The sequence below is a fragment of the Pseudonaja textilis genome, chromosome Z, assembly GCF_049901715.1.
Source record: "Pseudonaja textilis isolate UNSWEBS1 chromosome Z, rPseTex1.2, whole genome shotgun sequence".
NCBI classification, from domain to species: domain Eukaryota; kingdom Metazoa; phylum Chordata; class Lepidosauria; order Squamata; family Elapidae; genus Pseudonaja; species Pseudonaja textilis.
In genome coordinates, this window is record NC_142008.1 from 930542 (window position 1) to 954389 (window position 23848).

A 23848-nucleotide genomic window follows, 5' to 3' on the forward strand; every position below is an offset into this window, starting at 1 on the left:
GCCAGATTCACTTAACGACCATTTGATTAGCAACAGCAGTGATTCCCTTAATGGTGGTTGTAAAATGGGGCAAACTCCCCTAAAGGATCAGAAATTGGGTGCTCCCTTGCAATCAGAAGTCGAGGACTATCTGTCTCTGTGTTTGCTTATATGAATAATAACTCAAAACAATATAGATTCCTTTAATTTAAATTGTACCGGGAAGAGCAGCGTGCGCGCGCTCCTCTAATTTTGCCTATCTATAATCTCGGGGTAGGGCGTGGCCTTGCATCTCACGTTGCCTGCCGCAAAGGGCCTTCCCTATCTCCTCCCTCTAATCTCGTTCCCAGGATGAGCCCATCTCACTGGCTTATCTCTATATCATCGGTGGGTGTATCCCCGCCTCTCCCATTGGCTCCCCTCCACGGGCCTTCCCTAGCTCCGCCCTCTAAACTGATTCACAAGAGGAACCCCTCTCATTTGTCTATCTCTATAGACAACGGGGAGGCGTAGCTCCCCTTCTTCCCATTGGCTCCCCGCAACGGGACCTCCCCCTTCCTTAGCTTCTCCTTCTGGTTTTGTAAATAGGAGGCGTTCTTCTCAGTTTGCCTATCCCTATAGCCTATTGGCTGGCCAGAACACTTCTTCCTCTTTGTCCTCCTCCCCCCATGGTCCTTCCTGGAGTTCCGTGCAAACAGGAAGAGCCTCTCTCTCTTGCTCGCTCGCTCGCTCTCTCGCCTCGAGGCCTTCCCGCTGATTGGTCGGAGTCCTCGCCGAGCGTGGGAAGCGGGCCGTTTTCCCATTGGCGGGCGCCCCTTTTGGCGGGAGGAGGACGTGCTCGGTTGGTGGGCGGGGCCCGGCGAGAGGCGGTAAGGAAGGGGTTGCCCGGGGGGTCTTCGTCTCATTCAAGTTTGGTTTGCTCGACGGTGGCCGGAGAGGGACGTTTACCTCATGGAGCCCGCCGCCAGCCGCCATCACTCGCACCGCCGCCGTTTGCTCCTCGGGGAGGCCGAGAGTCCCCTCACCCGCCGGAAAAGCCTCGACACTGCTGGGTAAGCCGACTGAGGGGAGCCCGGCACGATTCTGAGCCCGAGGAGATCGTTGGAAGCCTTGAACCGTCTTCCATTGTGTGTGTATGTTGCGGGGAAGGTGTTCGCGTTCCCTCATCCCCAACCGCCGGCGGGACTGGGATATGTAGTCCTGCGAGGAACCTAAGCCTACATTTCCCCCCCACCCCACCCGCGTCAACTCGCTCTACCTTGCCCGTCACGGAATGGCGAAGGAACGTCCTCGAGGGCATCTAGTCGAGCCCCACTCTGGGCTGTTACGGAGGAAAGAAGACGAAGGGAACGGCATTTCGATTGATACGTTTGTTTGTGTATATGCATAATATATCTGAGGTGCATGTATATGTTTGACGTGTGTGTGTATATATAAATATGTGTGTGTATAAATGTGTGCAGGTTGTGTAAATGGATGGAGGTGTATATGAATGTGTGTGTAGGTTGTATGTATGTGTGTAGGTAATGTGTATATTTGTGTGCATGAATGCATGTATATGTGTGGTTCTGTATATAAATGTGTGTGTATCTGTTGGTTGTGTATATGTGTGCATGAGTATATATGAGTGTGTATGTAGATTGTGTGTGTAGATGTACATTTGTGTTGAATGTGTGTAGATTGTGGATGTGTATATAAATGTGTGTTTATATCTGTTGCTTGTGTATGTGTGAATGTCTGTAGGTCGAAGATATGTGTATATGCAGATTGTGTATCTGCATGTCTATATAAGTGTGTATATATGAGCATGTTTGTATAGATTGTGGATGTGTGTGTGTATATGTATATTTGTGTTGATGAATGTAGATTGTGGGTATGTGTATATAAATGTATACGTATGTGTTGGTTGTGGATATGTATGAATGTGTGCAGGTTGGGGATGTGTGGATATGTGCAGATTATGTATCCTGGATGTCTATATATATGAGCATTGTACATAATGTGTGTGTGTGTATTTGTATGGATGAATGTGTGGATAAATGTCTGCATAGGTTGTGGATGTGTGTATATTTGAATGTGTAGATTGTGGAAATGTGTGTATGTGTACATATGAGTGTATATGCATATATGTGTGTGTGTGTGTGCGTGTGTCTGAGTATATACATAATTTGTGTGTATGTATATGCAGGTGTGGGTTTATATATGTGTGTATGCACACATATATACGTGTGTGTGTATAAAAACGTTAACAAAACCCTTCTTGCCCGGTGGTTCGACCTTCTCTGCGCACAAACATGGTTGTAGCTTTTTCTGTAGGAGCATCTCCCCACCCCCAGCTTTATTTAATTCTTCTTTAATTGAATTTATTTCATTCTGATTTACTTTATTTATTACAAGGCAAAAGCTCACAGCCCCTCCTTTGCATCTTTTGCAGCTCAACCGAATCCTGTGTGCAGAGGTTGAAAGCCAAGAACGCCCCTATGAAGAGGACGTCGTCTTCAGATTCTACGGATTCAGGTTTGCGAGAGAGTTTGCCAGCCTCTGGCTGTGGATGATGGTGCTTGAAATCCCTGAGCTTCATCTTATCCCGACTGGATAGATTCTCCTGAAATGCTCCCTGGACCTTTCTGCCAACAATTGGAGCCAAGGAGCCATTTGCATTTAGGAGTTTTAACTGGTCTGACACTAGAATTATTATTTTTTGTATAAAGTTTTTATTTTTATTTTTGACCATAGATCAATATAATTTCATGGGCAGTGTGGTGTCTGAGTGTCTTTCATTTTGATGCAAAAGCAATATTGATACGATAAGCATTACTAGATTAATCCGACTTACATGGTTTAATGTTATACATAACTATCAGCGCATAATCCTTCATTTTTCAATTATTCAATATTTGCTACATTCTTCTAATAGTAATAGCATTATTTTTGAGCATACCTAATAACATCCTGTTTCAAACTCTGCTCTTAACCTCTAATATTCACTTTAAACGTGTTAAAATAAAAATATATATAACAATATTCCCCCTATTTCTAAACTTTTTATCTATTCTAATTTTTAATATGGCCAATCTCGTTTTTGTTTTTAAGAAAAAATCATTTCTATTCATTAGAATTATGAATGGAGCTCAAACCTCATCATCAAATTTGATCTTAGAATAGAACAGAATTCTTTATTGGGCAAGTGTGATTGGACCCACAAGGAATTTGTCTTTGTTGCATATGCTCTGAATGTACATAAAAAGAAAAAGTACGTTCATCAAGAAGCATGTTGTGTTCCTCAGCTAAAATGTAATGAGGAAAGTTATCTTCTTTCCTAGCACCATATACTCAAATTGTAGCCTTTTAAGTTTAAAAGAAAATGGGGGGGGGGGGGCTTTCTGATTTTTCTCTGTTCCTGACACAGCACTAATCTGGCATACTTACCAGCTCTGTGAATTGATTCTGCTTTCCTCCAACAGTTGTAATATGCAAGAAACATATCAAGAATGTGGTTAATTTATTCTGCATAAACAATTTATTGTGCATTTATCCTAATAAATAAAATAAATTGATTTATTCTTTTCTCTATTTGCAACAGGCAACCAACATACTTTTATTGATCTATTTTATTTTTTAAATCCCCTGCAAAGGCTGCTGCATGGATTCCCCTGGCCTGCTTGGCATGACCGACCTTGAAGAAAGGTAGGCGATAACGATGCTAATGTGGCAAAGTATTAGTTTCAAAGGACCTGGGAGGTCAGCAGGAAAGAGGCAGGCTGAAGAGCCCTTTGTTAAGCAGGAAATCTGCTTACAGTTCAAAGCTGGGAGGCTTAAGTAGCTGAGGGCGGAGGGCCAATTCCTCAGAGCTGTTCTTCAGAGTTTCTTTTTAAAAGGGGAATTTTCTGTTACTGATATTCCCGCCCCCGCCCAGGTCCTGCTAGGCTTTCCTCCTGCTCTTTTCCCACAATAAAGGGTGTGGGGGGTGGGTGAGAATTAACAGAATGACAGAGTTGGAAGGGACCTTGGAGGTCATCTATCCCAACTCTCTGCTCAGGCAAGAAACAGAAAAGCCAATGGAGACACCTCCGGACAGCACTGGCTCTTCAGCTTTATAACAAAGATGAGCACCAGCCCCCTAGAGCCGGAGGGGGGGATTTTTTTACCGTAAGAGAGATGTCGATGGATAGATAATTACTTGATAGAAATGGATGGAGGGATTAGATTGAAGGCTTTACAAAAAGTGAACTGGAACAAGAAGTGCTTTGCCTGTGTATCAGGACAAATAACCGTGGGTCAGGTGAAGGTGTAATGATGTCCCCCTGTCTGGTTTGGGAGAGCTTAGCATTTTTTGGCTGACTGGATTAAGGTAAAGGATTAAGGTAAAGGTTTCCCACATACCTGCTAGGCTTTTCCGGCTCTAGGATGGGATTGGATTAGTGCGGTGAAAAATTAAGAATTGTTAACACACACACACACCCTTTCTAAAAACTTTTGATGTTGGCAATGGGGCTTTTATTTCAAGGTCATGCCCTTTCTCCTTTTGCAGCTTTCGCCTGCCCATGAGAAGGATGTACTCCCTCCCGGTAAGTTTGGCTGAGGAACCACGGGTCTCTTGTGTTGGTGCTACTTCTCCCTTTTCTAAATGTGGGGTTCCCCCCAAAATATATGTTTTATTATTTACATATTAATATATTGAATACCATGTAATTGGCCATGGCATTCCAATTGTCATAAAACAAGTAAAAAGCCACAGTTACATATATGCAAATGTTCTCATACATAATTTTCATACAAAAATTTCTGACCGTCATACAACATGTCAACTCCTCTTATCGTTCCAATACTTGCATTCCCCTGTCAATAATACAAACGGTGTCTCTTTCCAGGACCCCCTCGGTTCATTCTTTTACCTTCCAACTTCTCCCTCCTGTTTCTAACCATTGATAAAACCTATTCCATGTGAAATTGTATTCTGTATCTGCTTTATCTATTATTTTTACGTGCTAAATGTAGTTTTGAATTAACTCCAGACTTGGCTGGGATTACAGGTCTTGGAAATAAAAGCTTAGAAAAATCCCTTTATCTGCCTCTCAGCAGGTCTAGAATGCTTAAAATTTGAGCACCAAAGTGGTTGGTTTTTTGTTTTTGTTTTTGCATAGTGGGGGAGGGGGCAGGGAGGGTTCCTGAAACGTGGTAAGTTGGTTGACAATAACAAAAGTTGGAAGGGACCTTGGAGGTCATCTAGTCCACCCCCCTGCTCAGGCAGGAGGCCCTCCTCCTCGTCCTCATAAACAGAAATGAAAGGGACCTTGGAGGTCATCTAGTTTAACCCCTGCTCAGGCAGGAGACCCTTCTCTGAATAACAGATGAAAGGGAGCTTGGAGGTCATCTAGTCCAACCCCTGCTCATGCAGGAGACCTTCCTCGTCCTCATCCTCATAACAAATGAAAGGGACCTTGGAGGTCACTTAGTCTCCCTGCTCAGGCAGGAGAGCATTCTCCCCTCTCCTCCTCTTCCTAATAACAGAGATGAAAGGGACTTTGGAGGTCATTTAGTCCCACCCCTTTGCTCAGGCAGGAGAGCCCGCCCTATTTCAGATATGCAATCTACTGTTTTAATTTCAAACATTTAGTATCTGATCGGTCTGAAATCCCACCTCTGTCGCTTCAAGTCAGGGTTACCCACGTCCTTCTATGAATCTCCGCATTGCCTCATCACACACAATGCATTCAATTTAATTTTTATTTTCTCATTTGTGTGTATGTGTTTAAAAACTAAGCTTCCCCTGCGTGACTGGGATTGCTTTTCTCCATCTTTTTAAAAAAATATTATTGTTATTCATCGCACAGTCAGCCAGATGTTCAGACTGGGGTTTGGCATTTTTCTCTCCCTATCAAGTCCTTCCCAAGGACCTGAGATAGGTAGGTCTGGATGTTTGATGGTGTTACAGATATTGTCGCAGGATGGAAGCTGTTCCGGGTCGAGCTGCCTTCTGCAATTGACCGATGGCAAATTTGTCAATGCCAATGACGATGTCCAAATGGTGCTCCAGTTATTTTGGGACTGCGCCTAAGGCGCCTGTGACTATTGGTAGTACCCTTGCTTGTCTTTGCCATAGTCGTTCTATTTTTATTTTTATTATTATTGTTATAGTTAATCTTTGGTGAGATTCACAGCCTTTGGGACTGGTTGGTAGCTCAACAGCTCAGGTCCTAACCAAGAACCTAGGAACTGTTAAGGTAGCATTGGAGGGTATAAGTTGTTCCAAGTAGGGTGGTTTTTTTTGTAGAATCAAGCCTGATAAATTATTATTAATTATTATTATTGTTGTTGTTAGCACGGCCTTCTGGGTTGCAGCCCCGCACTGAAGAGGAACCACTCGGCCTGCCCGGATTGGGACGTTTTCCAAGCCCTTGCACCCGAGGAAAACAAAGAGAACGTGAGTTGGGTTTTTTCAGCTATTCCTGCAGAGAAAGAGACAGCCATGTATTCAGCATCAGGTGTTCTGATATAAGATTGCCTCCAAAGGTTTTTAATTCAGGGTTTTTTTTTTGTCTTGGTGGGATTTAGCCGAGATCTCTTCTGAAAACCCAACCTGGCTAGTTTTGCTTTGTTCAAATTTGGCATGTTGGACTGTATACCGTGTTTTCCCGAAAATAAGACTCTGTCTTATATATGTTTTGCCAGCACAAAAAGGCACCAGGTTTTATTTTCGGGGGACGTTAACCACTGACTAACCTCACTTGTGTGCTTCACCCCCGGCCTCCTCCTTCGCTATCAGAGGCCTTCAGGAACTACTACTTCTGCGGCCAGCAAGGCTTTCCTGAGGGCCTCTGCAGCCAATAACCGAGCTCCAGATCGATCCAGAGCTTCTCTGTTCTCAGCTGCAGAGGCCTTCAGGAAAGCCTGGCCAGCCTTGCCGGCTGTAGAAGAAATGGGCCGGCCAGGCAGGTGTTGGGGTGTGTGAGGCCTGGCTACACCTGTCCAAAGGTAAGCAGTAGGGCAGCACCTCCCCCATCCCCACCCTAGCTTAATTTTTACCCATCCACTCCGGAGTGGGCGGGATCTTAATTAGGGCTTATTTGGGGGGAGGTAGGGCTTATATTGGGCACATGTGTAAAAAATCAAGCTGGGACTTTAGTTTCAGGGTAGGTTGTATTTTCAAAGAAACAGGGTAGTTCAGAAACATCTTGAGGGTAGAGTTGGAAAGGACTTGGGAGGTCTTGTAGCCCAACCCCCTGCCCAGGCAGGAAACCCTCTACCCTCTACTCAGACCAGTGGTTGTCTACTCTCTTCCTTAAAAAAGACCTCCAATGAGGAAGCACCCACCATTTCTGCAGGCAAGTTGTTCCGCTGGCTAATTGTTCTCACTGTCAGGAAATTTCTCTTTGGTTCCAGGCTGCTTCTCTCCATCATGAGTTTCTGTCCGTTGCTGCTTCTCCTGCCTTCAGGGGCTTTGGAGAATGGCTTGACCCCCCTCTTCTTTGGGGCAGCCCCTTAAATATTGGAAGACTGCTATCCTGTCCCCCCTAAAAGTCCTCCTTTCTATTGAAGTAGACCTACCCAATTCCTGCAACCGCTCTTCGTATGCTTTAGCCTCCAGCCCCCCAATCCTCTTTGTTGCCCTCCTCTGCGCTCTTTCCAGAGTCTCAACCTCTTGGGGGTTTATGGCAAGCAAACTGGATATAATTTTCCAAGTTTGGTCTTACCAAGGTATTATAAAGCGCTCCCAGCACTTCACATGATCTTGAATCTGTCCCTCTGTTAATGCAGCCGAGGATTGTGTTAGCCTTCTTTGGCTGCTGCAACACACAGCGGTTGTTGCCCGGACTCCAAATTCCCTCTCCCGGTTCCTCCTTTTGAGCCAGGTGCCAGCTATCCCATCCCTGCTCATTCGGGGGTTTTTTTTTTCTTGCCCAAATGTTAGGACCTTGTACTTATATATATGTACATATATGCACCCAAACTAGACGGGGTTGTTTCTCTGTGCCATGTGCGTGTATACATAATTTGGTATTGATCTAGTCATGCTTATGTAGTCTAAAATTAGACCGTATGCAGTGAAATATCATTATTAATGTATGCCAGTTACTGTACATTCAAAGGGACAATAAAGCTATTCCATTCCATTCTATATTCTATTCTATTCTATATTTACTATTCCATTTCATTAATATTCTATTCCATTAATATTCTGTTCTATTAATATTCCATTCCATTCCATTAATATTTTTTCTATTAATATTCCATTCTATTGTATTCTAATTCTAATTCTGTATTTACTATTCTATTCCATTCCATTCCATTAATATTCTATTCCGTTAATCTTCTATTCATTCTTTTCTGTTCTATTTTATTTAATTCTAGTTTTAATTCTATATTTACTATTCTATTCCATTAGTATTCTATTCCATTCATGTATTTTTTAAATATTCTATTCTATTAATATTCTATTCTGTTCCATTTACTATCCTATATTTACTATTCCATTCCATTAATATTCTGTTCTATTTATATTCCATTCCATTCCGTATTCCACTTACTATTCCATTCCATTCCATTCCATTAATATTCTATTCCATATTCCATATTCCATTCCTTATTTCCCCCCACCCACCCTTGAATTTCATTTTGCGAGATGGGGCCCAGTGTTCAAATCTGCCAAATGCCGGGCACTCATGAAACCATCTTCTCTCTCCTAACTTGGACTGTTTTATTTTACTTCGCCATCCACACTCCGTGAAGATAAATAGAAGAATTCCTTTGTCTGTGGATCATTTTAAAAACAAAAACATGTCGTTTCCCCCTCTTTTTTTTTTTTTTTCTTACCTCCCAAGGAGCACTTTGAGTTCAAGAAACCAACCCGCCCTGCCTCTCGTGGCTCTTTGCACTTTTCTTCTCCGGACGACGAAAAAGACCCTTTGGAAGCGGAGCAGGACTTGAACACAGCACTTACGGTATTGATTGAGAGAACCTCCGGCGGGCTGTCCCAGAAAGAAAGGGACGGTGGTGGGCAGTGGAGATAGGTAACGAGGGGTTGTTCTCGACTTACAACCATTCGTTTAGTGCCCGTTCAAAGTTACACCGGGAACTGGGGAGGGAAAAGGGGACTTAGGACCCATTTTCCCACTTAATGACCTTTGTAGCAGCCCCACAACCACGGGATGCAAAATGCAACGCTTGGCAGCCGGTTCGTACACATGCACACCTGTACACAATCAGCACACACAATTACACACACACACACACACACACACACTTTCATGCACCCAAATACACACATAGACTTAAACAATCTACATATACGTATACATACATACACACTCATGTATCCACATATCCACATATATAAACACACACACACACACCAGAGGTGGGTCTTCAGCAGGTTCTGACCAGTTCTGGAGAACCGGTAGTGGACATCGTGAGTAGTTTGGAGAAATGGCAAATCCCACCTTCTGACTAGAGTTTTTACAGTATTCTTCCCCTGCCACGCCCACCAAGCCACGCCCACAGAAATGGTAGTAAAAAAAAATTGAATCCCACCACTGACACACACTTATATACAGACACAATCTACACACGCACGTGCACACACCTCCACACTCACACTGCACCTCTGTATGGTTTGCCAATTGCACCGTGCCAGATCGGACAGCCACTCCAGAGGGTGAATGTCGTTGCCCAGAGGATCCTGGGTTGCCCTCTCCCCTCTTTGGAAGAGCTTTATAGCTCCCGCTGCCTTAAGAAAGTTCAAAACATTCTCAAAGATCCATCTCATCCTGGGAACACCCCCCCTTTTTTTTGAACTATTACCATCTGGCAGGCAGTACAGGTTAATAATAAAAACAAGGACAAACAGGCTGAAAAAAAGCTTCTATCCCAGGACAGGAGCTCTTTTGAATTCTACTGTATAGTGCAATATTAATGCAACTTCAGACTTTTCAGTTCAATGTGTGGAGGGTGAAGGATGTGTGTTTGTGTTTATTTTCGTGTTCATGATGTCCACTGAAGATGGTGTTTGATTTCGTTGTACGAGGTGCAAGGACAATAAAAGTAAACTAAATATACACGGGTGGGCTTCAAAAAATTTAACAACCGGTTCTCTGCTGGGTGGGCATGGCCATGGTGGGTGTGGCCTTGTCGGCCTCTTTCACCATGGTGGGGGGAGGGGTTCGCCCTCCCTGGAGCCCAGAGGTTTTCCTTGAGCCTCCGGGAGGACAAAAACGGCCTCCCAGGGCTCTGGAGGCTGGAAATGGGCCTGTTTCCAGCATTCTGGAGCCTCTGGGTGGCCTGTTTTTCACCCTGCACTTCCCTGGGAATGCAAACGGACCCCGTGGGGGGCTCCTGGGAGGCGGGGCCAGCCAGGGGTGGGATTTGCTGGTTCACTGAACGGGCCCTTAAATTAACTACCGTTTCACCCAAACCGGGGTGAACCAAGTATCAGCCCGTCCCCTGCATACGCACAACCTACACACACAGATAGATAATCAGATACATTTCCACACAACCACAATCGACACACACAAACACACTCATAGATATACAGACATACTTATCAAAAAAAAATGTGAATTATGACGTCCTTCACACTTATGACCGTTGCAGAGTCCCCGTCATCACGGGATCAAAATTCAGACTCTCAGCCACTGACTTGTATTTATGATGGTTGCAGCCTCCCGGGGTCAATAGATCCCCTTTTTGCGACCTTCCTATGAGCAGTGTTCCGATTGACCTTACCATCCAACCACTGCGGTGATTCACTTAACGACGGTGGCAAAGAAGCTTGTAAAACAGGGCAAAAAATTTCACCGAACATCTATCTCACTTGGCAGCATCAATTTGGGGCCCAAGTTTGGTTGTACGTCTGGGACTACCTACTTAAATTTCAATTAAATGTCTCTTTAAAAAATATATATATATCAAAATGTGACTGTTTCTCCATGAAAATATCCTTTGCTTTAGTTCTCCGGTGGTCACAATGGTAAAAACCATCCCAGAGTGGAGATCCCAGCATTCCCATGCCGGCTGTCCCGACAGATCGCTGATACGCATAACGACGACGGCTTTTTAGAGATGATGGATGGGCCTGATAGCACTGTAAGTGTGGTGTTGTAGTTTAGTTCTTGGTAGGGTTTAGTTAGTTTTGGTGCTGGTGTAAGCACAGTGCGGCTAGCGTCTTCCAAAGGACCTTGGAGGTCTTCTTGTCCATCTCCCTGGTCTTTCGTTTTATATTTCTCTCTCTCTGTGTGTGTGTGTGTGTGTGTGTGTACGCACATATATAGAGAAAGAGGGGGATGGACTAGAAGACCTCCAAGGTCCCTTCCATATTCTATTCTATTCCTTATTCTATTCTATATTTTATATTCTATTCATTATAGGAAGCCTTGGTGGCATAGTGGTTAGGGTGCAGTACTGTAGGCTATTTCTGCTGACTGTCAGCTGCCTGCAATTTGGCAGATCGAATCCCACCAGGCTCAAGGTTGACTCAGCCTTCCGTCCTTCCGAGGTGGGTCAAATGAGGACCCAGATTGTTGGGGGCAAAGGGCTGACTCTGTAAAACCGCTTAGAGGGGGCCTGTGAAAGCACCCTGTGAAGCGGTATGTAAGTCTAAGTGCTATTGATATCTTCCTTCCTTCCTTCCTTCCTTCCTTCCTTCCATCCATTCTATTCTATTCTATTCTATTCTATTCTATTCTATTCTATTCTATTCTATTCTATTCTATTCTATTCTTTACCTGGAATTCCAGAGGAACATTCTGGAGTCTTAAAAACTTTGTCGTAGTTGTTGGATTCCTTAACGAAGGTGGCAAGAAACATGATGAAATGGGTCATACTTGAGAACCGTCTCCCTTAGCAACCTCAATTTTGGGCTCCATGGTCGTCGTAAACCAAGGACTACCTATATAGAGCTGCAATCCCGAAGCCATTTCTGGGATTCTTTTTTTTTTTTTTGAGCCAACCTGCAATTCTTCGCCATTCCCCATCAAGAAAAAGAACAACCCGGAGCTTCATAATATACATTTTCATCATTCCTGGTGTTTTGTCCCCCCCCCCACCCACCCACCCACCCGCTTCTGTCTCCAGAACGACGCCGAGACGCCGCCTGACATGTCGTGCCTTTGGACCGCTCCTCTGGTGGTCACGACGAGCGAGGACCTGCTGGTAACTTCCGAGTTTTGCAGCTTGAGGGTTGGATTTGGAAGCTCGCTTTAAAGCAAACACCCCCCCTTTTTTTTTTTTCTCTCTCCCTCCCTTCAGATTTCAGGGTATTTCTCTTAAGGCTCTGCTCATTGAGCAGGGGGTTGGAGTGGATGTCCTCCAGGGTCCCTTACGATGGTGTCGTTCTTGCGGGGTCTCCTGCTGTGGAGCAGGGGGTTGGAGTAGATGACCTCCAAGGTCCATTCCAACTCTGTGATTCTATGATTCTGTCGGGGGGGGGGGTGTCTCCCGCTCGAGGTGGGGTTGGACTCCCAGGGGGGCTCTAATGCCAAGAGAAGAGACATTACTACTCCAATCAAGAGCAGAATTTTGAAGGGGGACAAACACCCCCCCCCCAAGTTTCCTGTGGGGTGCAGCATGCGAGGTGTCCTTGCCCTGTTGTGTCCCTTTGCAGGGTTCAAGCTTTGTCAGCCCCTCTTTTCTCTGGGTCTCCCCCTTTTTCTGTATGCTTGTGTTGATATCCACCATCAAATCTCCCCCCTTTTTGTGTGTATGTGTGTTGATTTTATTTATTTATTTGATTTGTATTACCGCCTATTCGCCATGGTGACTCGGGGCAGGCTTACAACATAGGAAACCACAGTTTAAAACAGTGAAACTCCTAAAATCAAATAAATCAATATAGTAAAATCAGCGGCAGCAGACCACAGGAGCCATTGGATGGGCTCCATCCCCCTCTGGGTTCCCCATGCCTGCTGACAGAACCAGATGTTCAGGGCCTTCCGGAAGAGAATCGGGGCCGGGGGCTGTCCTAATTTCTGCGGGGAATGAGGTTCCAGAGACAGGGAACCCCCACGGAGAAGGCCCTCCTTTGGGGTCCCACCAGGAGGTGTATCTCCCTTGGGGAAGGGGCTCGCAACGTTCCGTGCCTCCCCGCTCTGGTGGGTTGGGTAGATGTGACCGGCAAGAGACGGTTATCCCTCAGCCACGAAGGGCTCTGAAGGGGACAACCAGCACACCTTGGATTGCACCCGGAAGCAAATCAGCAGCCAATGCGGTTCCTGCAGGAGAGGTGACGCGTGTGCACACCGGTGTTGATATCCACCATCAGATCTCCCACTTAGTGTGTCTGTGTGTGTGTGCGTTTACGTATCCACAATCAGATCTCCTCTTTTTGTGATGCATTGATATCCACCATTAAATCTCCCCTTTGGCTTTTTTGTTCTGTCTCTCTCTGTGTCTGTGTGTGTGTGTCTTTGTGTGTGTGTGTTGATATCCACAACTGAGGGTGGAGGGTTTGCCAAAGGTGGCCTTTCCTCTTCTCCCCCTCTTGAATTTTGGGCTGCTGCCTTGCCAGAGGCCTCTTTACCGAGGGCCCCCGTCTTGGATAGCATCCATCCTCCCTCCCAGGGCATCAATAAGCCAGCAGCATCCCTTCTGCACACTTGTCAAGAACTACCTCCCTTCGTCCACTCCCCCCCTGCCCCGCTTTGCCTTGCACCCAGAGCCAGCAGCATAAACTGAGCAACGCAACTCGCAACCTGGCTAAGACGCGTGCCGCTCCGGTGAAAAGAATGGAGAAGCCCGTCCTCGAAGGGGGCGTCCAGGCTGTTGGCAAACGGCGGAGAAGCAGCCCCTTGGGAGTTGCTGAAGAAGCCATGGTTGGTAGCCGATGATGGATGGATGGATGGATGGACAGCCGCTCTGGTGAAGCTGCCCCTTTCGTTGTATCTCCGAAGCCTTTGTAGGAACGTCTGTTTTTTTGGAGGGGGCAAAGAGAGCCGCAAATATGACTGAGGGGGCTTGGGTTGGGTTAAAAGATACGAAAGACACTTGCAGGAATTGGGAGGATCCAGTTTCTCAAAGGGATGGACTGAGGGGGGCATGATAGTCCAAGGTCCCTTTCAAATCTGTATTTTTTGCCAGGGTCTTGTAGGTCCTTAGGTAGGCAGGCAGGAAGATAGATAGGAAGATAGACACAGACAGGTAGATATTTAGATAGACATATTTAGATAGATGTCTAGAAAGGTAGACAGGCAGATAATATAAATACTGGATGGGTGGATGAATGATAGATATTTAGATAGATATTTAGATAGATTACATAGATTTAGGTAGGTAGGTAGGTAGGAAGAGGAAGGTAGGTAGATAGGAGGATTATTATTAACATGAAACTCAGTCAACTGAACATTTAAAAATGTACCGCAAATATTATTGACTGGCACTGATGGTTGATACGGGATGATGCCAGCAGCCTAGGTATCAACCAAGTTATTTTTTATTACTTATTACTACTTAGTCTTTATTCTTTATTTATTATTTAGTTTATTATTTATTTTTATTTATCTTAATTATTATTCTTATTTTTCCTTCTATGTCAGAGTCCCTCCTGCTCTTCCTCTTTGGAGATTGGCAACGTGTTGGATCGGGACCAGAGAGACCTGATTGGAGATTTTTCCAAGGTAATTCCTCCTTCCTCCTTTTTTTTTTTTTAGATAAAGTTTTATTGAGTTTTAACAAAACAAGTAAAACATCTTATTTGAGTACAGCATGGTTCCGGGTTATCACATTTCCATACAGACACAATTTCATATGCATATTCATCTTATGTATTCAACTCCATGTCTTATTACTCTTTTCCCAACTTCTCACTATTTCTCCCTTTGCTTCTCTTAATTTTCTTTTATGGTTATCTCATTTCCTTCTTATTCAATTGTATATCTTTTACCCAAATTTCTATATCTTTTTATTCATTATACTTATACTTTCGTCTGTTGTTTACAATTTCATTATGTTCTCTTATCAATCTTTGAGAGCAGTTGAAATGTTTCCCTCCCTTCTTCCTTATTACTTAACTGTTGATAATCACACAGTTTTATCTTATAAGTTACTTACTATTAATAAGCAGAATAATTATTCAAATTCATTCTAGTAACTGGTATAAGTTTCCTTTTAAATCTTTCACATTTCTTTTCAATATTTTATCCATCTTCAGAAACAATTACAATGTTTCCCTCTCTTCTTTATTATTGCATTAATTATAAATAAACATACCATTACATAACAATACAGTTTTATCTCATGGATTATTTACTTATTTCATTTCTTACTCATTACAGTATTCTACTGTCACAAAACTTTCTTTTGTACCTTTGCAGAATCCTCACTTTTAACTTAATTTAGCCATTGTCTCTGTGTTTTCTAGCTGAGCAAATACCTTTAATCGTAGTACATTTCTCCTTTTTCTTTATTTCCTGTTTTTGTCCCTCATGAGTTCTTTCCCTTTCTATCTCCCCCCCTCCTTTTTTCTCATCCCCTTTTTTATAATTTTCTCTCTCTAATTTTCCCTTCTGTGGTTTTCTTTCATGCTTCTCCTTGCTGTTATACTTCTTTTTCAGACTATTTTTCATTTTGGCTGTTCCCTTTGATCTCAAACTTTTAACTCCTTTCTCCCCTTTTCCCCCTAATTACCACACTTTGCATTATTTGATCCTTGAAAATGGCTTCTTCTTTGTCCCGCCCTTCTTCTTGCTCTTGAAGCTTTTCCTTTTGCTTTTCATAGTTCAGGATCTCCATTTCAAGAAATTCAAATACGAAGCCAAAGGATCTTCCTCCCCTTTCTGCATCTTCTTTCTGTTTTTTAAGACTCATCTTCAATTCCTCCAGGAGTGATGGCAATTTAAGCACTTTTGAACAACCATCCGATTGACTTTAAGTAAAAACAGAAAAAGAAAGAAAAAACCAATGCCAAAAACTTTTTTAAATCACCAAGTGATCCCAGACTGTTCCTTCTTGTTTCTTACCTTTCCTTTTCTTTTCCGTGGGTTACTGCATCTTTTAATAAGGTTTCATTTACAATGTATCCGTGGGAGTCTTTTCAAAGTTTTGCTGTTAATCCTCTTTATATTTCCAGGTGGTACTCCATTTTTCCATTATTCCAAGTTCCACCCTTTTGCCTCCACTCTTCTCCTTTTTAGGGCTTTAAAATGACCAAAGAAAAAATCTTTATTCTCCTTTTGACACTTAAATTTCAGCTTAAAGTTGCCTATTAGTGTCAAAGTAAATTAATATAGATTTCTTTCCATATCATTTGTAATTGTCAGTATAAAGGTACAAAAAGGGTTTTTAACCTCTTTTTCTCTCTCCTTCGCCGCTTAAAAGTCTTCTTTCAGAAGTATCCCTCTAAGTCCTTTTAGATTCAGGGTACCTTGCTTAGATGTTCTCTGTTGTTTAGCCCGGTCTGTCCTGCTTTCCTCTTTGTCTTCCTCCTGCACAATCTTATCCAGTTGGGTTCTTCTTTGAGGTGGCCGTTTCTGACCACCGCTGCAACCGCCTTCGGGAAAGGGAATTTAGACCAGCCAAGGAGGAGAGATGCGGCTCCCCTCCACTCGGCTAGCAATCTCTCCCCCTTTCACGCCCTCCACGGGGTGGCTTCAGCCCTGAATCCAAAGGATCGGGGCGCTCCAGCGGCGAGCACAGATCAAAACCACGCATGATCGCGGATTTCGGTTTGTTGCTGAAGAAACCCAAACCGGAAGCCATAATTCCTCCTTCCTCCCAGTTTAATATCAGGCTCCTCTTCGCAGCCTGTGCCAGGCAGTGTGTGTGTACATGTTTGTGTGTGTGCGTATTGTCTCCCTCCTAGCAACAATTTTTTTTGTCGTGCCTCTGCAGGGTTACCTCTTCCGCACCGTTGATGGCAAACATCAGGATCTGAAGTACATCGATCCAGAAATGGTACACGACCCGCAGGGATGGGATGCAAATGTTTATACTACCGGTTCTGTGGACGTGGCTAAATGGGCCGTGGGACTGGGTGGGCGTGGCTTTTTTTTTTTTTTTTTTTTTTTTTTTTTGCTCCAAGGAGGCTTTCCTGAGGCCCAGGAGGCCAAAAACGGAGCTGGAGGAGGGGGTCGCGGCAAACAGTCCCCTCCCACGTGCCCCTTTTTGCCTCCTGGTCCTCAGGGAAGCCTCCTGGGCCAAGCGGCAAGACAGCGAGGGGCATCCTGGAACAGCTGATCGTCGGAACAGCTGATCATAAGGAGACCAGGGGGGAAAAAAGAAACACTGGTTCATCCAAACCGGTAGCTGGTTTCTTTTACTACCGGTTCGGCCGAATGGCAGCATTGTTTACTGCCGAACTGGGCCCAACCACTGGCGATCCCTCACCCCACCCTCGGGAGCCAAGGAATTCTGTTTTTCTGATGGGAACAGAAACTGTTTCCGAGACTTAAAAAGAAGCAGACATTTATTTCCCAGCTCCGTCCGCATGGATTTGCCCTAATTGCTTTTCATTCCTTGAATCTTGCATTTTTCCCCCTCCATGTCTCACCTCGACCTCTGTTCATCTTTGGATCTGTATTGTTGAATTTCTGAAATTAATTTACCTGACAGCAGTGTTCCCATATTTGAGGGGCTGTCACTCAAAAGAAGAGGGACGGGGGGGGACAACTTCTCAATCAAAGTACCTTTGAAAGCCAGGCGAGGAACAAAGGGGTGGCAATCGATCAAGGAGAGATTTCACCTAGAAATAAGGAGGATTTTCCCTGACGGCGAGAATGATGAGCCGGTGGAACAGCTTGCCACCACATCTGGGTATTCCCATCACTGGGGGGGGGGTTTCAAGAAGAGACTAGACAGCACCCCTGTTTGGAATGGTCTGCGACTCCTCCTTGAGCGGGGATTGGACTAGATGACCTCCAAGGGTCCTTTCTGACCTGTGATTCTGTAACAATCTGCCCGAGCAGAGGGTTGGACTAGATGACCTCTGAGGTCCCTTCCAACTCATTCTGTAAGGGTCTCCTGCTTGAGCAGAGGGTTGGACTAGAAGACCTTCAAGATCCCTTCCCACTCTTGGTCGTTAATTAATTCATTTAAGTTAATTTAAAGTTAGTCCATTTGTGAAAGTGCTCAAACTCTTCTTTTTGTCTCCCCAACCCGCATGCAGATCGTCGCTGTCCTGAACGGCAGCTTTTCCGTCTTCATCGCGCAGTGCGTGATCATCGATTGCAGGTTCCCTCACAGTGCGCGGGGTCACATCAAGGTATGCAATGGGGGGCTTCAAAAATTTTAGCCACTGGTTCCCTGACCGGCTGCTCGGTGGGCGTGGCCTAGTCAGCCTCCTGCATCACGGCGCGGGGGGAGGTTAGCCCTCCCCGGGCTCCCGAGGCTTTCCTCAAGCCACTGGGAGGGTGAAAATGGGCATGTTTCCGGCCTTCCGGAACCTCGGTGCGGGCCCTGCGCTAGCTGGCATCCAAAACAGTCCAAAGCGTGGGTTTTCAGGGTGGGCGGAGTCGGCCAGGGGCGGGATTCACCAAACCGGTCATTAAAAAAAAGGGGATAAAATTAACAACCGCCGCTCAAACCGGGAGGAGCCACCCCACCCTCGATGGGGTGTTTGGACCTGCCCATTGCAGAGAAAGACGGGCTCGGCGGTCCCAACTCGGGGACTTTGCCCGCCAAGTGAAGTCCCTGGACAGAGTTCACCCAGGACAGTCCTCAAGTTTCACGGCCCCCCCACGGAGCCCCAAATGGAAGAAGTCGCTGAGCAAGACAGTTCAGGGAAGACCGGTGGAAAGGGCTCGCCTAGAATTGCGGGACCTACATCAGTGGAGGTTGCTTTTTGTGTGTGTGTGTGTGTGTGTGTTTTTGAGAAAAGGCTGGAGAGCCACTGGCCTAAAATGGTGAAGGGTCCGCTGCTCAAGCAGGGGGTTGGAGTAGATGACCTCCAAGGCCCCTTCCAGCTTGATTGTGATTCTTCTGATTTGTGATTACTGAGTTCCGTCCCATTTTACAACTTTGCATGCCGCCTTTGTTGTGGAAAACCAGACAACATCACAACTGAACGCTGCTGGGGTCTTTTGCACCGAGCGTTGTGTAGTTGCGGTGAAGCAAAACCAGGAGATTCATCTCCTGATCTTCCCCTTCTATTTCTACCTCCCTCCTCACTCCTTCCTCCTCCTGATCAAGGTTTACTTGGGGTTTACTCATCATGCTCCTCTCCAGGGTGCTGTCAACTTTCCCGTGGAGCAAGTTATGTAGTTGTGGTGAACAATAACCAGAAGAGTTGTCTGCTTGAGGCAACTCTCTACTTGGGGTTTACTCAAGGTTTACTCATCATCATCATCATCCTCTCCAGGGCGCCATCAACCTTCCGATGGAGCAGGACGTGGAAGACTTTCTGCTGAAAAAGCCTCTCGTGTCGTCCGGCAATAAGCGCATCATTGTCGTCTTCCACTGCGAGTTCTCCTCTGAGCGAGCCCCCCGGATGTAAGTATCCCGTAGACCATGCTCCCCAGCCATGGCCGACTTGCCGGGCGTGGGGCTTCGGAGGAGCCGAGGCAGAGGAGGGGTGTGTCCATCTTCACTGTCTTTTAATTCGGGCCAATATTCTCGCCCGTTTCCTTTCTCCTTGACTCCATTTTCCCAATCTGCCCTGATGCCATTACCCGGTATGGTGAAGAGATGTCTGCATTTCTCCCTTGTTTTTATGCAGTTGGTTAATTGGGAGATGATGAGTGCCGTGTTCATTTAGTAAATACAACAGTTTTGTTTAGTGAGCAAACCCTCCTCTTCCTCTTTTTCTCCTCTTCCTCCTGGGTCCAAATTCTCATCTTCCTCGTCTTCCTTCTTGTCTCTTCCTCTTCTTCCTCATCCCTCTTTCTCGTTGTCTTCCTCCTGTTCTTCTCTTCCTATTCCCCCCTCTTCCTCCTCCTCCTCCTCCTCTAAATTCGTCCTCTTGTTCCTTCTCTTCCTCTTTCGCTTCTCTCCTTATCCTCTTCTTCCTCTTCCTCCTTCCTTCTCCTTTTCTTCTTCTGCCTCCACCTCCTCCTCTTCCGCTTGTTCCCCCTCTTCCTCCTTCTATTCCACCACCCCCTTCCTCCTCTTCCTGAACTTTCTTCTTCACTTCCTCTTCTTCCATCTCATCACTTCCCCTTCTATTTCTACCTCCTCCCTCCCTCCCTCCTTTTTTCCCTTCCTCCTCCTTCCTCTTTTTTCCTTTACCTCCTCTTCCTCTTCTCATTCTCCTCTTTTCCTCTTTCTCCTCTACTTGTTCCTTTCTCTTTCTCCTCTTCTGCTTCCTCTTCCTCCCCTTTTGGTTCCTCCTCCTTCCTCTTCCTCTTCTCTTCTCTCCTCCCTCTTCCTTCTCTTCCTGCACTTCCTTTTCCACTTCCCCCTCTTCCAATTCTCTTCCTTCCCATCTCTTCCTCCTCTATGTCTTCTACCTCCCCTCTTCCTCTTTTTCCTTTACCTCCTCTTCTTCTTATCCTTTTCTTTTTCTCTTTCTTCTCCTTTTCCTCTTCTGCCTCCTCTTCCTCCCCTTTTTATTCCTCCTCCCTCCTCTTCCTCCTCCCCCTTCCTCCTCTTCCTGCACTTCCTTCTTCATTTCCTCTGCTTCCTCTTCTCTTCTTCCTCTTCTTCCTTCTCATCTCTACCTTCTCTACTTCTTCTACCTCCCCCCCTCTTCCCTTTTTTCTCCTCCTCCTCCTCCTCCTCCTCCTCCTCTTCCTCCTCCTCTCCCAGGTGCCGATTTGTCCGAGAAAGGGACCGGCTTGGCAACCAGTATCCCAGCCTGCATTACCCAGAGCTCTACATCCTCAAAGGGGGCTACAAGGACTTCTTCCTCAAATGCAAGGTAAATGTCACACACACACACACACACACACACACACACACACACACACACACACACCATTTGAGGGCGTTCGCACCATCCCTGATGGTGGCCATTTGAGGCTGGGGAAAACCGGTGGAAGGCGAGAGGCGGCTGATACTAATTCAGAAGGCAATCACTGAATCACTTGGCAGGAAGGGACACAGGAGGTCTTCTAGTCCACCCCCCTGCTCAAGCTGGAGACCCTTCTCTCCCCCTCCTCCCCCCCCCCACAACTTTCTAGCACTGATGATGTTCCCTAGTTGGGTAATGGAAGGTCTAGAAAATAAGCAGGCTCAAGAGAGCACCAAGGACCCATGGCCATCACCTTCCTCTTCCTCCTCCTCTCCACAATCCTCCCTCCTCCTAACCCTGATGATGTTCCCTAGTTGGGCCACGAGGCGTCTCTGAGAAAACCACCGAGCTCAGAGAGCACCAAGGACCTCACTAGCTCAGTCCCGAGTGACACGTATTTCTCTTCTATCAGCTGTAACTTTTACATGGCCTCACCTCACAGCCCATGATGGTTTGTCTGTGTTTGGCATAGCGGCGAAAATCTGCCATTGGGGGAGATTGCCGATGCCGGTTTAGCGTTTCTCCCAAAGCCAGTTTTGAATTCGTTCTCTTTCTCTCCCTCCCTCCCTCTCTGTCTCTCTCTCTCTTTCTTTCTCTGTGTGTCATTCTTTTCTCTCTCTCTCCCTTTCTCTGTGCCTCTTTCTCTCCCTCTGTCTCTTCCTTTCTCTTTCCCTCTCTCTCTCTCTTTCACTCTGTCTCTCCGTCTGTCTGTCTCTCCCTCTGTGTGTGTGTCTTTCTCCTTCTCCTTGCCTTTCTGTCTCTCTCTCTTTGTCTCTCTCTCCCTGTCTCTTTCTTTCTGTCTCTCCGTATCTTTCTCTTCCCTCTCTCCTTCTATGTCTCTCTCTCCTCTTTCTATTTATGTCTCTCTGTGTATCTCCCTCCCTCTCTGTCTTTTTCCCTCTCCCCCTCTCTGTCTCTCTCTCCCTCCACCCCTTCTCTCTCTCTCTCTCTGTCCATCTGTCTCCCTCTATCTCTGTCTCTATCTCTCTCTGTCTTCTCTCTCCCTCCCTCCCTCCCTTTCTTTTTCTCTCTCCCCTTCTTTCTGTCTTTCTGTCCCCCTCTCTCCCTCCCTCCCCCATGTCTCTCCCTCCTCTCTCTCTCTCTCTCCCCCCTCTCTTTCTCTGTCTCTCCTCCCCTCCAGAGCTACTGTGAGCCCCAGAGCTACCGCCCCATGCACCACAAGGACTTCAAGGAGGACCTGCGCACCTTTCGCACCCGGAGCCGGACCTGGGCAGGCGAGAAGAGCAAACGCGAACACTACAGCCGCTTGAAGAAGCTTTGAAGAGGGCTTCAAAGTCCAAAACGGACAGAAATGTTTTTGGGAGTGGGTGGATGCGGGAATGGGCTGGGGTGGGGTGTTGGATTTGTCCTGCGTAACCCGATGGAGAACGCAGGACCCTCATCGCAGGCAGGACAGGGTAGCGTTCTAGCCAAAAATCCTGGATTGCCTTTTTTTTTCCGGCTTTCTAGAACCCGGGTGGGAAAGTAGAAAGGGTATGTCTTTAAATGAATTTTAAAATTGCGCTTTCGTGTGTGTATATATATATATATGTATGTATGTATGTATATATGTATGAGAGAGAGCGCTATATATATACATACATATACACACACATATGTACATATACATATACACATACATATATTTTATTTATATACATATTCATCTGTGTGTGTGTGTGTATATATATATACACATACATACATACTGTCAGATGAAGCGATATATGAATATATACATGGATTCGGATGAAGACTACATCTATATATCACTTCATCTGACAGTATATATAATATGTAAATACATACACACATACTATATATATAGTTTGTATATATCTATACATATACATCTGACTACGTGTGTGTGTGTGTATATATGTATATAAAATATATATGTATACAAAAATTACAATCACATGAAGCTAAGAGACCTTCGCCCGTATTGGCTGCGCCTGGTGTTTCGCACAGCCAGCCTAGGCTCTCCGATGTGCTGCGTTGTCAAACTACTGCACAATCGTCGCTCAGCTGCCATTCAGATAAGCTCCAATCACGGTTAAGCTGCCTCCTTCAGGATCCAAAAAAGCAATTGAGGAAAAAGAAAAAAGGCAAAATAACCCCCACCCCACCAAGTGGTAATTGAACGATTTTGAAGGAATCCATGGTATAAACTAACATCGGAGGCTGAAGCTTGGATATGCTAGCTTGGAAATCTTGGTCTTTTGGGGGGTGGGGAGAAGCAGGTATTTGTCCACATTTTGTGTAACGCTAAACCAGAGGTTGCTATTCTTAACTGCAATTCAGACAAGCTCCAACTATAAGCTAATTCAGAAGAAACATGAAACTAACATGCAAGCAAACTGTAGTTTGTTACAAACTCTGGTTAAGTCTAACAGGATGGAAGGCTGGAAATCTGGCTTCGGTTGTGTATGTGTCCACAATTTGTGTAATACTAAACCAGAGGTCACAGTTACTCTAGCTACAATTCAGACACGCTCCAATGGTGGTTAAGCTAATCCAGGATCCATATGCAAGTTAACTCTAGTTTCTCACAAACTGGTTAAGAACGCCAGCTTGGAAATCTTGCTTTTGTGTGTGTAATTTACACCTTTTGTGTAATGCTAAACCAGGAAGAATAATATTGTATAAGCTTCCATTTTGCCACATTTCGCATTCAACGGCTGCATCAGACTCAGGAAAAAGCCACCACACTATCTTGGTTTATTTAAGCCAGCAATGTTGGTTTGTTTTTGGCGATGCAAGAGAGGTGGGCTCAGTCTCGCCAACTGACCGTTTGTGGGTCACACGAAGCTCTTCCCCCCACCCCACCCCCGGCATGGTTCAGGTCCTGGCTCCAAGGGGTGTGTATGGTTTATGTAGTCCTCATTTGTCAGGCTGCTCTGACCATGTTGCACAGCCCCACCTGCCAATGGAGGGGAAATAATCTGCTTTTTAAGGTCTTTGTAAATAAGTTTGTATGAAGGAGGGTGAGGA

At 45.5% G+C, this 23848-nt stretch overlaps 1 protein-coding gene across 3 annotated transcripts; it reads left to right on the top strand.

The window, feature by feature from the left end:
* Window positions 1-709: 709 nt before the first annotated feature.
* Window positions 710-23199, top strand: CDC25A (cell division cycle 25A). Of its 3 annotated transcripts, XM_026722575.2 has the most exons (15): window positions 710-1031; window positions 2414-2496; window positions 3615-3666; window positions 4511-4547; window positions 6302-6403; window positions 8802-8921; window positions 10930-11064; window positions 12052-12129; window positions 13632-13787; window positions 14508-14588; window positions 16801-16863; window positions 18074-18169; window positions 19265-19395; window positions 20650-20761; window positions 21996-23199. In XM_026722575.2, exons 1-15 carry the CDS (start codon window positions 931-933, stop codon window positions 22134-22136), a joined length of 1488 nt encoding a protein of 495 aa, XP_026578360.2. In that variant the 5' UTR covers window positions 710-930; the 3' UTR covers window positions 22137-23199. The 3 variants fall into 3 exon arrangements, with proteins under 3 accessions (XP_026578360.2, XP_087774181.1, XP_087774182.1); XM_087918055.1 differs by lacking the exon at window positions 16801-16863 and having other exon boundaries at window positions 21996-22272; XM_087918056.1 differs by lacking the exon at window positions 13632-13787 and having other exon boundaries at window positions 21996-22272.
* The last annotated feature ends 649 nt before the right edge of the window (window positions 23200-23848 follow it).

Coding starts and splice junctions, on each gene's coding strand:
- CDC25A (XM_026722575.2), top strand. CDS start 931: ATGGAGCCCGCCGCCAGCCGCCATCACTCGCACCGCCGCCGTTTGCTC. Junction 3,667..4,510: donor ATGACCGACCTTGAAGAAAG/GTAGGCGATAAC, acceptor CTCCTTTTGCAG/CTTTCGCCTGCCCATGAGAA. Junction 18,170..19,264: donor GTGCGCGGGGTCACATCAAG/GTATGCAATGGG, acceptor CATCCTCTCCAG/GGCGCCATCAACCTTCCGAT.